The sequence below is a fragment of the Bacillus rossius genome, chromosome 5 (genome assembly GCF_032445375.1).
Source record: "Bacillus rossius redtenbacheri isolate Brsri chromosome 5, Brsri_v3, whole genome shotgun sequence".
NCBI lineage: Eukaryota > Metazoa > Arthropoda > Insecta > Phasmatodea > Bacillidae > Bacillus > Bacillus rossius.
In genome coordinates, this window is record NC_086333.1 from 36,900,035 (window position 1) to 36,913,778 (window position 13,744).

Genomic DNA, 13,744 nt, shown 5'->3' on the forward strand with positions numbered 1-13,744 from the left:
ATCAAATGATCTCCAAAATACATAGTACAGTTGTATATTACCCTACTATAAATACATATTACATGACAAGTTGCATTTCTCAACAATCACAAATAATGTTACAAATCTAACCTTACTGGAGGTTTCACTAATCGTGTTGACCGTCTGTCTGGTCTAGGTCTGCTTTCCCCTTGCACTGAAGTGGGGGATACAAAGCCTTTGAAGGGTGGACTATGGCTATCTTCTCTAAGTAGTCCTGAGGAAGACAGCTCTTTCGGTATTCCTTCCTTAGGCACCACCTTTGTGGCAACCCTCCCCCTCACTTCGTCATCAATTCCTTCCCCACTACCACGCTTTGATGTTGCCCAGTTTCCTAACTTAGGCCCCCATGCCAGTGTGTCACTAACCACATTGTTTGACACTACTGGATGTCTACAATCTGGTAACTGTGATTTCCGGATTTGATCCACATGCACTATCCTATTTCTTTGGTTACTTCCCCATAACACCAAATATGTCAATGAACTTAAGACTTTTACAATTCTACTTGGAACCCATTTCCATACTTTATCTCCTATTGTTTTCACCAGGACCTTTTCCCCTACTTCATATAAAGGAACACCATCCTTTATTGGTTGCCTTCGTTCACACTTTTTGGTTTTATTTTTATCAGGTTTTAACATGCTCAGCTTGGTTCTGGGTTTTGTTTTAAAGATCACTTCCGCCGGGGTCTGTCCCGTTACTGTACAAGGAGTATTTCGGTAAACAAACAAGAACTCTTCTAACCTATGGTGGATGTTTACATGCTTATTTTTGAGTGTTCCATCAATGACCTGTTTCTTCAATGCCTGTTTTAATGTTTGAACCCCCCGTTCTGCTAGTCCATTCGATTTGGGATGATACGGTGGGCTTTTCAACACCTGTATGCCATTTCCTTTACAAAAGGATATGAAGTCTTCAGAGTTAAAGGGAGGCCCATTGTCAGAGACAATAGCACCTGGAATTCCAAAAATGGCAAAACATGAACGTAACCTTTCAATGACCTTCCCCGCTGATGTAGTACTCATGACCCAGGCACTCACCCACTTAGAAAAGTGATCACATAGAATGAGTATTTTTTCTCCTCCTTGGTCCAAGAAATCCAAATGAATTCGCTCCCATACTGAATAAGTTTGAGGCCAGGTCATTGTTGGAATCTCCTTGCGCATATTCTGTGTACATTGGCAGGCTTCACAAGTCTGCACTCTATTTTGAATGTCCTGGTCAACACCAGGCCACCAAACCATACCACGTGCTAACAGTTTCATTCTCACAATTCCTGGATGTTGATCATGTAGCATTTCAATGACTTTCTCTTGTAGCTGTTTTGGTATAATTATTCTATTTCCCCACATAAGGCATCCTTGTTGTAACGACAGTTCATGCCTCCTCATGAAGAATGGCTTCAAGTTTGGATCTGATAACCTATCTGTCCATCCATGTTTTGTGAGTTCTATTACCTTTGCTACTCCTACATCCTGACGTTGAGCTTCACAAACATCATCTGTATTGAGGGGTAAATCAGGAATGTTTGTGAAAGCAAAAATGCAGTTATCTATGCTCCCCGGCAGGGGCAACCTAGATAAGGCGTCTGCATTAGCCATTAATGATCCTTGTCTGTACTCAAGTTTATAATTATAAGCTGCTAAGATAACTGCCCATCTCTGAAGCCGTGCATGTGCTAAGGTAGGAATGGCCTGATCATGGCCCAACAGTCTCTTTAAAGGTTGATGATCTGTCACCAGTACAAACTGATGACCATAAATGTACTTGTGGAAACGTTTTACCGCAAACATTATGGCTAACGCTTCCCTGTCGATTTGTGAATAGTTTTGCTCTGCCTTTGAAAGTGTGCTCGATGCAAAAAGCACAGGTTTGTCATTCCCCTCTATCCTATGGCTTAACACAGCACCAACTCCATATGGGGATGCATCACATGCCACCACAATTTGAGCTGTTGGGTTAAAGTGCGTTAATACCTGATTGGATGTTAACATTTGCTTCGCTGCCTCAAAGGCTGTTTGGCACTCTGCATTCCAAATCCACTTGCTGCCACATTTAGTCAAGTCATACAGGGGTTTCATCTTACTGGACAGCATAGGTAAAAACTTATGGTAGAACTGCAGCAGACCCAGAAAGGATTTTAACTGTGTTACATTTAAAGGTCTGGCTGCTTGTGTAATGGCTTTAGTCTTTTCATCGGTAGGATGAACTCCATACTCATCTATCTTATGCCCTAAATATTCTACTGACTCACCATAGAAGCGGCATTTCGACAGGTTAACTCTAATATTATGATCATTTAACCGCTCTAGTACAGCAAATACTTTTTGCTTGCAATCATCTATTGATGTTCCCACAATCAAAACATCATCTATGTAACATACCACCCCAGGTAATCCTTGCAGCACTCTATCCATAACGGACTGAAATATGGCTGGAGCACTAGCTACGCCATAGGGTAAACTTGTCCACTGAAACAAGCCTAGGTGAGTATTCATTGTGAGGTAAGGCCTAGATTCCTCCCCCACTTCTAACTGCTGATACGCATTGCTCAAATCTAATACAGTGAAAATCTTACCCCCTGTTAACCCAGCAAAAATATCTTCCAATTTTGGTAGCGGGTAACAATCAACATTTAGGACTTTGTTTAAGGCCACCTTAAAATCTACACATACTCTTACACCCCCCTGTTTTTTTGGTACCACCACAATGGGACTAGCCCACTCACTATGTCTTACAGGAATAATTTTACCTACATTCTGCAAATCATGTAGCTGCTTTTCTACCTGCTCTTTAAGTGCGTAAGGCACATCATAAGCTTTGTGAAACACTGGTATTGCCTCCTCTTTGACATTCAGATGGGCCTTAAAATTACGTATGCATCCAGTAGTGTCTGCATTAAATACTCTAGGAAATCTTGTACTCATTTCACTTAGTCCCAGTGTCCCCACTTCAACACATGTGCTTGATACCTCATTGGGACCCTGACCACAACCAATCAATTTACCTACGTTACTTACTGCCTCCAAGTTATTTCTCCAATCAGGTAGAATAGCATCAAGCCATTCTCTTCCCAACAGAGGCAACATGTTTGCTCTCCCTCCTATTACCACGAGGGGCAGTTGATGCTCTCTCCCAGACTGCCCTCTTACATTTACACTGATTTGCCCCAACACTTTGACCTGGTTACCAGTGACTGACTTTAATTCTAAGGCACAATGTTTAAGTACTACCCGTGGAAAATGGTCCTTGTAAGCAGAAACTGGTATGACAGATACACAAGCTCCACTATCTATCTCCATTTTTATCCTTTGACCTTCTACGGAAACCACTGCAGTCAAGGGTTTATTTACACTATTGATATATACTGTTGTGTTCACGGAAGAGTTAACTTGATTAAGATGCAATGCATTAAGTTCCAGAAGCTCGTCACTAGACTCTGCCCCCAGTTCTTTCACCATACGAGAGCGACATACTCGAGCTGCGTGACCTTTCTTCCCACACGAGTAACAGGTCCACTGCCTTGCTGGACATGTCTCATGAGCATGCCTCCGTCCACATCGGAAGCAAGATGATGCTGCTCCGCTTGCCGCTGCTCCACTAGGGTGTTTGGATGTAGACCTGTATGTGGACTTGTAGTCATTATTTCTCTGCTGCCCGCCTCGCGAGTATGTTTCCTGGACTGTACCTTGTTGCTTATCTGTTACTTTGTTGACAGTTTCTGTTACGTCCATTGGCGAAGTTGGCAATGTTGGCTGGAACAACTTTGTCTGCTGTGCGGCCTGTTCCATGCTGCTGGCGATAATGCAAGCCTTGTCAAAGTCTAGGTTAGGTTCACAGATCAGACTACGTTGTATGATTTCGGACCGCAAGCCACATACCAAACGATCCCGTAATGCTTCTTGTAGAAATTTACCAAAGTTACATGATTTTGCCAGGTTTTTTAGTTCTATTATGTATTCAGATACCGATACATTGCTTTGCTGATCACATTTATGAAATCTGAACCTTTCGACTATGATGTTCTTGGCAGGCGAAAAATGTGTAGAAAGCACCTCCAACAATTCTTCAAATTTCTTTGATGTAGGATTGTCTGGTATCAGTATGCTTTTGAGGGTAGCGTACGTTTTGGCCCCCATAAGGGTAATAAATAGTGGCACCTTGGCATCTTCTTTGATTTCATTCACTACAAAAAACTGTTTTAGCCTTTCCACGTACGAATCAAAGTCCTCTGTCTGCGCATTATATTCCCCAATATGTCCCAGCAACCCCATGTTTACATTTTCATGTGCGGTACGTGAAAGTGAACAAAATGTGGCCCGCCTTACTCACAATACACCCCACTGTTGTTGTAATGCACTCCCATAAATTACCGCACATCGCCGATCCCATCCTCGTCGCCAATTGTTAGGTTCTTTATTACTATTCCCAAAGGAAATCACACACTCGTCTACACATACAAAACCACCATCTTGGCCCGTCATACACTACCTTTTTCGTCCGCCCTTGCTGCCAACCGTTATACACTACAGTAGCATGATTTTATATGCATGTTCTCAAACTGTGTACTATGAAATGTGGGTTATTTATGTGTCAATTTAATGTTTCTAGCACAAAGGAATGTACAATTTAAATTTTTGCATGAACTGGTACACAAATTACTGGGCATTATCTGTTTTTTTCTTTCTTCCCCCCTCCCCTCCCCCAGGAGACTGAATCGTTTAGAACCAACTCGGCTTCTAAGACAGCTCTTCAAACGGCCAAAATTTCTGCCTAAAACTATAAATGTTGAGAGGTTTGTTCTGATTGATGAGCCGAGGGCAGAGCATTATGAATTGGTAAGTCTTACTTGCAACTGAAAAATATTTTCATTATTATTAGTTTTATAATTATTATTATGTACTTTATGATTATTTTTAAATTTATTATTGTTAAAAAGTACTTAATAACATAAGTAAAAATTAAAATACGTGTCTCCAGTGTTTGAAGCTCTCTGTTATGCGTTGAATATATAAATACCGTATTTACTTGCATATAGATCGCGGCAATTTTACCAGATTTGATGGGGGGAAAATGAATTGCGACCTATATGTGAAGAAATTTTTTTTTTCTTTTTAATTTTTGAGGAATTTTTTTTTTTTTTTGCAATACAGTAGAATCCCGCCGATGCGACCCCTCTCTGATGCGTCCATTCCGTTTATACCACCGTTTTTTGAGAAACTGAAAAATTTGAGCAGAGAAAGTCAAAAATTTGAGTAAAATCGGCTGAAAAACAAGTCTGTTACACTTTGTTGGGCGCTCTGTGTTCACGTTTATCTTGGTGAGAGCTGTACTGTAAGCAGGCAGGCATACAAAAGATGGCTAAAAATAGATACCACCCCTCTAGACTGTCCACGCAGCAGTGTCTAGCCGTGTTTTTTTTAAATTTTTTTTTTACGCTGTGAAGGGTCGTGGGAAAGATAATTGCTTGAGCTGTCAAAATAAACATCGCTGACGGCAAGGGCGGGAGCGCATCCTGTCAGGGCGGGAGCGCATCCTGTCGGTCTGTCGCTGTGATTATCTACTCCAAAAACATGTCACATCATTTCAGGATAGCGTTGTTCTTATATCTTTTGTTTATAGCCGAATGTTTTCTGCCTGATCCACACAAGTTCCCTCGTCACGTTTTGAACGAAAATAACAACCAGCCGGCTAGCATAGCCGAACTCGCGTGACATGAATTCACTTATTTTATTCTGTGCATTTTTTCAATACAAAGCACTGTTTTCGAGTTATAGTCTACAATTAAGACATTTTAAGAAGTCAGGAATCTAACTTGACTTCAATTTTCTATATTCGGTTATTACGATGTTGTTACAACAATTTATCACGCCATTATCAGCTCTCGTAGTAGCGGAGTTTAAAGTACCTGTTAACTCTTTCGTGCATAGCGCGCCGGCCGTTCGCGTCATTAAATTACCGGTGCGACCTATATGGGGGGAATCTTAAATACCAAATTCAAGACCTCAAATTATGGGTGCGATCTACGAGGGCTGTTTTTTTTTTTCAACCTCCGAAAGGCTATATAAAAAAAGGAAATTTACGTAACATAGTAATTCTACCACCAAAAGTACAGTAGGGTCTTACTTATTTTAATACATAAAAGCCAAAACTATCGAGGCATTTGTCATATCGTAACACAAGCTTATCTATGCATGTTTCGAAGAAGTTAACCGCCAGTGAATAGAGATAACAGGACAAGTGCCTTGATCTCCCGCTCCCTCACGACACCGCTGTAAGGCGGGTGGACTAATTGTGCGGAGTATTGTGCCTCATTATTCATATTCTTGCGATAATTCTTGATGCGGGAGCCAGTGCGCCGCGCGATTAGTCCACCCGCCTCACAGTGGTGTCGTGAGGGAGCGGGAGATCAAGGCACTTGTCCTGTTATCTCTATTCACTGGCGGCTAACTTCTTCGAAACATGCATAGATAAGCTTATGTTACGATATGACAAATGCCTCAATAGTTTTGGCTTTTATGTATTTGGTGGTAGAATTACTATGTTACGTAAATTTCCTTTTTTTATATAGCCTTTCGGAGGTTGAAAAAAAACAGCCCTCGTATATGCGATGGCGACCTATATGTGAGTAAATAGGGTATATAAAATGTTTTTGTTTCACCAAATTTCAGTTTCGAGAGCTTTCTCAAAATATTATTTTTCATTAGTTACTGATATTGTGTGGCCCAAATTTCTCTTACTGTAATTAACAATCACTTATCGGTAATTATTACTTTGCAAACCAAATTTTGTCTAGGATTTGTGATCATAAATGTACTGTATGTTATAAATATAAAAAAATTAAGTATTTATCCAGCAATTATTGTCGCCATTGGATTGTTTTAGCCATTCCCCGAGGGATACAAAGTATTTCTGATGCAAGCCAGCGGAGAGAGGTTGGTTGTCCTGGAACCAGTGGAAGGCTGTGCTGCCAACTGCACTCGTGTCTCCGTTCTCATGAAGCCTTCTTACTTTTGTGAGTACATGGCCTTGTATGTTTGTTAATGGCTGCTGTTGTGATCAAGTTTAGGTTGGAACCCACAAGGTTGATTTGTTGCTACTTGATTCCATTGCGAGTTTGGATATATTCCGCAATGGCATTCATTTTGCTGTTCTCGAGAAACAGTTTCAAAGAAAGATATTTTTGTTACCAAATAATTTCTCTGTCTGTTAGCTCAGTGAGGTTATCGCACACCTGCCGTCTCTATTGATATAACTCGTAATACAAGTGGGAAGTTGGACGTTGTGTATTTAAATGATCACATTAAAAATTACTCAGTGTGGTGTTAGTGAAAAGTGCAGCATACAACCATTTCCTACCTGATCACCCATCTTTAAAAGTAAAGGAAAAGGCCTTCTTTTATGAGATTTGTTAACAGTTTATCAACTGTTTGTTTCATGCATGCCATTACAGAAAATAATTAAACATGAATGAAGGTGAATAGTACTGACAAGAAATTAAGTCTTTATTTTTTACACTTCCGACTCATCCGCAAATACTGATGAGAAGTTAAAGTTTACTTTTAAACTTCTAAGAAACGCAGGGCTCACTAGAGTTTAAGTCCATAAGCATAGAGATGACGTCACTGACAAGACGAGGCGGTGACAGAAGGCGGCTGTGGTCTCTCTGTCGCCTTCGCTGGAGGGGTATGTATATATACCTCTACAGTCCAACGTACTCGAACACCAAGAACCTTCTTCATAACGCTGGCTTCCACGTCGCTCAACTTCCAGCCACATGGTGGTTAAAAATGCCAAGAATGTTCGAAGCTAGGCTCATTAATGCTGCTGGCAAGTATAACTAACAGGGATGACACTTGATGCATCACAGGTGGTATCCATTCAAGAGCAGGGGTTAGTTGCACACGTTACAAAGTAACCGCATACATAGTTACTCTGTAACAATGGAATTAAGCACTTTTAAAGATTTTGTATATGTTTATAAGATAGATATGTATACAAATATATATAGTTTTCTGGACTAAGCACTTTTTAAGAAATTGATGAGACTGGGCCAATTGTTACATATGCAAGAACTATTTTACTATACTGACAGTTTATTTTCTTTAGAAAGGAAAACCATTTGAGATCTTTGGGAAATACACAGGATGCAACAAAAGCTATCAACCAAGCCAAGCCATGCCAAACAAAAGGAAATTTCTTTCGACAGTTAAAAGAAATTTAAATGCTAACAGACCTCCAACAGTAAAGGACTCAGTACATGCACCACTTTTCAATTTTTTATATTTTGGCATTGAAGAATCACTAACAAACAAAATCTTTTACATTATCATGCATATCTTTACTTTCATTTATCAGCTCACTACTTCTAGGAATACAAATTTTGCATTTTAAAACATATGAAACGCTTCTGATCGCTTGTGTATCTTCGAAGTACAAGGTCCAATAACAATGAAATTAAAATGGGACCACCTTGGAGCCATATTGAAGCAAACGCAAAAAGAATAATTAAAATTGGTTCATAAACAAAGACGTTATGCCTGAACATACATGTAATAAAGAGAACATCCTCCTTTTTTGGAAGTCGGTTAAAAAATGTTTTTGGTGGCCAGATCTTGACTCCTTTGTTCATATGCCACTGTGTACGTGTATCTTACACTTAGATGGATCCTTTAAATGAAAAATGTTGATGCTAACTGTGAAAGAAAATAATTGTATGTCTGTTTCCAGTGTACTACAACAGCTGGTTTTACCGGCCACAAAGCTATCCTGTTGAGAATACCACCATCAGCATTGGGTATATGGGTTCATTTTGAGAATGATTTATTTTTGTAAAACACACCAATGTGTGTGTATGTGTACAAATATTTATTATTGCAAGATAAGCAAAAATGTAAGTACATTTCTTCAAACCAAAGAAATATTTAGATTAACACATCAAACTGTGTACACCGTACATATATACTGTGCCTATTTTTGTTTGCAAGACTGTATATCTTTTTATCTGATGTTTTATATGACTTGTTTTTTTTCCAACTCTCTCAGGTTCACTTCAAGACTGTTTTTTCTTGTTTGTTACCAAAAGCAACTTAGTTTGTAAAAATGTAATTTTGTAAGATGCAAGTAACCAGATAAATTTTATTGTACGCACAAGTTTTCGTGTTGATCTGACAAGTTCTAGTCCTGCATTGTATCTTTAAATTTATTTATTTTTAATGAAATTGGTGTGTTTGTGTTCTGATGTTATTACATGTAGATCTAAAAATGCTTGTGTTGTGTTTACATGATTTTGATTTTGGTTTATATTTTCTATCAAGTACATATACATATTGTTTGCTTGCCTCGTAATTTTTCTGGGAAGCTAAAGTAAAATAGCTTAATATACTTTTTTAAAAAATTTAAAAAATTGTAGCTTTTATTTATAGATTCACATTTCAACTCATTTTCATCAAGAAGTAGCATTATTAAAATTGTGATTAATTGTTGGCATTAGATGAAAGTACAAATAACAAAAATGAAAATTAAGTTTTCAGATACATACCCTATCATTAACATTTGTGATAAGTTGTTTGGAATATGACTCCATCCTTTAAGTTGCCTATTTTTCAGTATTTTCCTTACTTATACTTTGCTGAATTTGCATCAGTAGTGTTCTCATGATAAGTGCTTTTACTGTGTTTGTTTGTGTATTCTAATGTTTATCAAATCTTTCTACTGGTAGTCAGAGTCTCTGCATGTTTATTAATTATTGGTGTGTTCATACGTATGTGCAACAAGAAAAGTGTTCTTATTCCGTAGTCATATTTTTCAATTAGAGCGTGCACCCCCCCTTCCCCCAACTTAGATTACATAATTATTGATTGGAAAGTAAATTTTGGATATGAATAAAAGTTTTTTACAGGGTGAAGTGATGAATTCATACCATAAAACATTTTCCAAGGAATGGTAGTTTCATTTGAAATATTTGTATGGTTCTTGCATAGATACCATTTTTAAAACTGATTTTTAAGGGTGTATACCATCCTTGGGATTTACGATAAGTGGTAAGTGGCTTATGTAATTTACTGTCACTCAATTTATATGAGGAATCATGTCTTGAAATATTTCAGGTGAGTTTGGAAACCTGTTATAAGAGGCTTGAAATTCATTGGTAATTAGCACAAAGAAATTAAGATTCATTGATAATTTTTAAAAAAAATGAAGAAATTTACTATTTATTTGTATTTTTGCAGCTTAGTTACTTTTATGAAAATATAACTTTCTCTTTATGAATTATATTTATGCACAAACAAAATATAATGCTAATTGAAAATAATAGCTGACCAGATTAGATTAAAGAACATTTCTGTGTAGGTATATTTACTTGCATTACTAAGATCAAAATTTATTTTCAATCAATTGTTATCTCATTCAAAATTGATAACAATTATTACTATCAAATCTAAGTACATAAGTTTAATTTAATTATTTTTACATGAATTAGGGTGCCATTTCTTGTGTTAGCATGTTCAGAGGATCAAGTAAAGAATAACAATTATACAAGGATTAATCTCAAACACATATCTACACTTGAGGTAATGACCATAAATGTAATTTTTTTTATATGATCTAAATAATGAATTATTTCTCTTGTAAATGTTATTACAGAATATTTATTTTAGTTATGTTATGCCAATAATTAGGTAAAAATGTGGTTTTGTTACTATGGTATATAATTATTTCTTTGGTATTTAGTTATACATTTGTAAACATGTAATGATTTTTATCATTATTGCAATGAAACAATCAATTTCATTAATATGGTGGCCATTATTTATTAAATGTATGTTGTTTTCAGGGTGTTCTTAATTAAAACTAATGTTAGTGTCAAATTTTATTTTTTTGTATTTTTGTATACTTAGATGTACTGTGTAATAAATATTTAAAATTAAATTACTTAGTTTAGTTTTTTTTTGGTTGTTGTTGTTGTTGTGGATAAACCTGGAACATGCTATTTATAAGAAGTGAATAATAGAAATGCATGAATAAATTATATTTTGATGAACAAAAATAAAACCAAACAACTTTTAACATTCATAAATTCATAATGTGACATGACTGCACAGATAATCTGGCCTACATTATTGACAAACTGAACTGTTTACAATTCAAACCATATTTTGAATATTTGTATATAAAAATTATTTTGACCAAATATAAAACTCTCTCTCTCTCTCTACAGTAAGTACGCTCTGTGGTGTCTAGAGACTGTTTTGAAGTCTCAATAGCCATGACCCCACTAAGGAAAATTATCCTTGCAACGAACATTTAAGTTCAATTATTTAATAAACTTTATGAACTTTCCTCATTACTTTGAAAGACATTTAAAACTCTCTATATTTACAGTTTTATGTATTGTGTGTTTGTGTGTTTGCTGCCTCTGGAGTCAGTGGACCAGAGAAGCAGAGAAAATCAGAGATGAGCCACAAAGAAACTAATTTATTTGAATGAACAATGTGAGAGGAGAGTGAAAAGTGTCTACAAGATGGCTTAAGGTACAGTAAGTCCTCGGTTTACGTCGGGGTTACGTTCCTGAAAACCGCGACGTAAATAGAAACTACGCAAAATGAGCCATGTTTCATGCCACCGGCCGGCCACGGCCCAAGGTCGGCCGGAAGGGGTAGGAGAAAATGCTGTGTCGTTGCGGGAAGTAGATAACACTTCTACGTGCGAGATACGTGGGTGGCCGAGCGGGCGGGCTGGTAGTATTGCATCACCGCGCGGAGAGCAGGAAGCGTCCCTCATGATGTATGATAAGATAAGGCGGTGAACGTGTAGCTTACGCTACATAGCATAAATTAACTACCGAAGGAAACAAAGAATTATAAATGAATTATATACGGTGTTTTGGTTAAAATAAAGATTTACGGTCATTGTAAACGACATTATTGTGAATCGGCGACAACTTAAATTGAAACATGAGTACTCAAACATTAGCGACGTTAATATGAAACGACGTAAATTGGTACAACGTAAATAGAGGACTTACTGTAGTTACCAAGCATTGCGACTTAACTAATGTGTTTTAGTTGAAGAAATTATCATTTATCTGAGTAAAGATGCTTACAGAGTGCCAGAAGTTGTGTTAGTTAGCTACAATAATAAGGCATCACTGTTAAGCATTGTTTAAAGGCACGAATCTACAGTACTATAAATGCAGTGAATCACCTTGTCTCTACCCATAGCTACTATTGTTAGTGACTGTTAGGTGACCCCTAGTCACTTATTCAAGCAGTAGTGAACTGATGCTAACTAGGCCAAATTCAAAAGAAACTTAAATTATTTTACTAATAAAAGCATAATGCTATTCCTATGTTATTTTGAAAGTGAAAACAAACTAAATTTAAAATGTAGACTAACACTCATTTTCCATAGGTGTCCTTTGAAAAGATCTGTTTTGCCTACCATTGAATTTAGTTAGCTGGAACCCATAAATAACATTAAATCAGTGAGACAGTAAAATGTGTGGTACACTCTAACCTGAATGGGAATACTTTTGCTCGATAAGACTGCTGTTAAGTTGTGTACCCATAATATCTGCCAGGCTGACACAGCTTGCTTATTTAATCAATTTTCTCACAAAACTTTGTATGTAATATCAATAATAATTAATAAACAATCATCTGAGCTGGCCTATTAGTTGAAATAACTGAGTAATTAAATAGAATATGTGTTGTAAAATCAACAGATTGAATAAAATCCTGATTTTTATTGTTATTGAGTTGTTAATGGCAACCTGCCTTGTACATAATAAGGAATTAAGGTTTCAGATTGTTTCTTATTTATATATACATTACTAGTGACAGTTAGGCACCTACAAGTACGGGTGGTGTCTGGGTATAGTAGTAGTGCATAAGATTTAACATTCATAAATTTCATGCTCGAAAGTAAAAAAAAAAAGTACAGAAAGAAGCACTAAATATACTAAAAGTCACAAATCTAAAATCTATATATATAAAACAAAGTCAGGTTAGTTACACCATTTATAACTCAAGAACGGCTGGACCGATTTTAATGATTTCTGATTTGTTGGATTCGTCTCCGCCCCGAATAGCAAAATAACTATTAAAATATTAATGAAAATTCAGAAAAAAATAATTGTTTTAAAATATATTAGGTTAGGAACCCTGCCATATTTCGCAATTGACAGGTCGTCATGCAGGTTGGCCATAGACATACAACGTTTAAGATGTACAAACTGTGAGTTATTTCTCTATGTCCGCCAAGCAATAGCTGCAAAGATATTCTAACAAATAAAGTAGGGAGAGTAAGAAAAACTAAAGCTCTAAACCTTTCGTCGCCGCCATGTTTGGGACGATTTTTTCACCCATTTTGTGATTTATTGTTTACTTTTATTATTAAAATTAATTAGAATGAATCACCCAATCACATTAATACTACAACACTAACACAGGAAAAAAAAAAAATTAACAAAACAGAATGTATACGAAACTCTAGGAACATTCCATGCCGTAGCCTGTCAGTATATAAGCTGTAAGTCGCAAAAGAGTAAATTTTTTTTTGTTTAATGTTGTCTATAATTTGTTTTGAAAAAAGCCTATAAAGGTTACCGGTCAATTTGTTTGTTTTGTGGGAGTGTTATTAATAAATCTTATTGTACAAGTATTATTATTAACAATGCAGTGAAAAAGAATAAGTGATGGCCCTATATCCAAAAATCAGA

General features: G+C 36.7%; 1 protein-coding gene across 2 annotated transcripts in view; it reads left to right on the forward strand.

Annotated features, from left to right (window-relative positions):
- Positions 1–10,953, forward strand: part of LOC134531705 (uncharacterized) — a 35,373-nt gene extending 24,420 nt beyond the window's left edge. Inside the window, exons 4-7 of one of the 2 annotated variants that reach the window (XR_010075068.1) lie at positions 4,730–4,859; positions 6,907–7,036; positions 8,752–8,914; positions 9,923–10,953. Coding sequence is in view for 1 of the 2 variants with exons in the window: in XM_063367518.1 (XP_063223588.1) it covers positions 4,730–4,859; positions 6,907–7,036; positions 8,752–8,837 (346 nt within the window). In the remaining variant the exon portion in view is untranslated. Of the gene's footprint in view, positions 1–4,729; positions 4,860–6,906; positions 7,037–8,751 lie in introns of both variants that reach the window. The other variant, XM_063367518.1, reaches the window with a different exon arrangement.
- Positions 10,954–13,744: the final 2,791 nt, after the last annotated feature.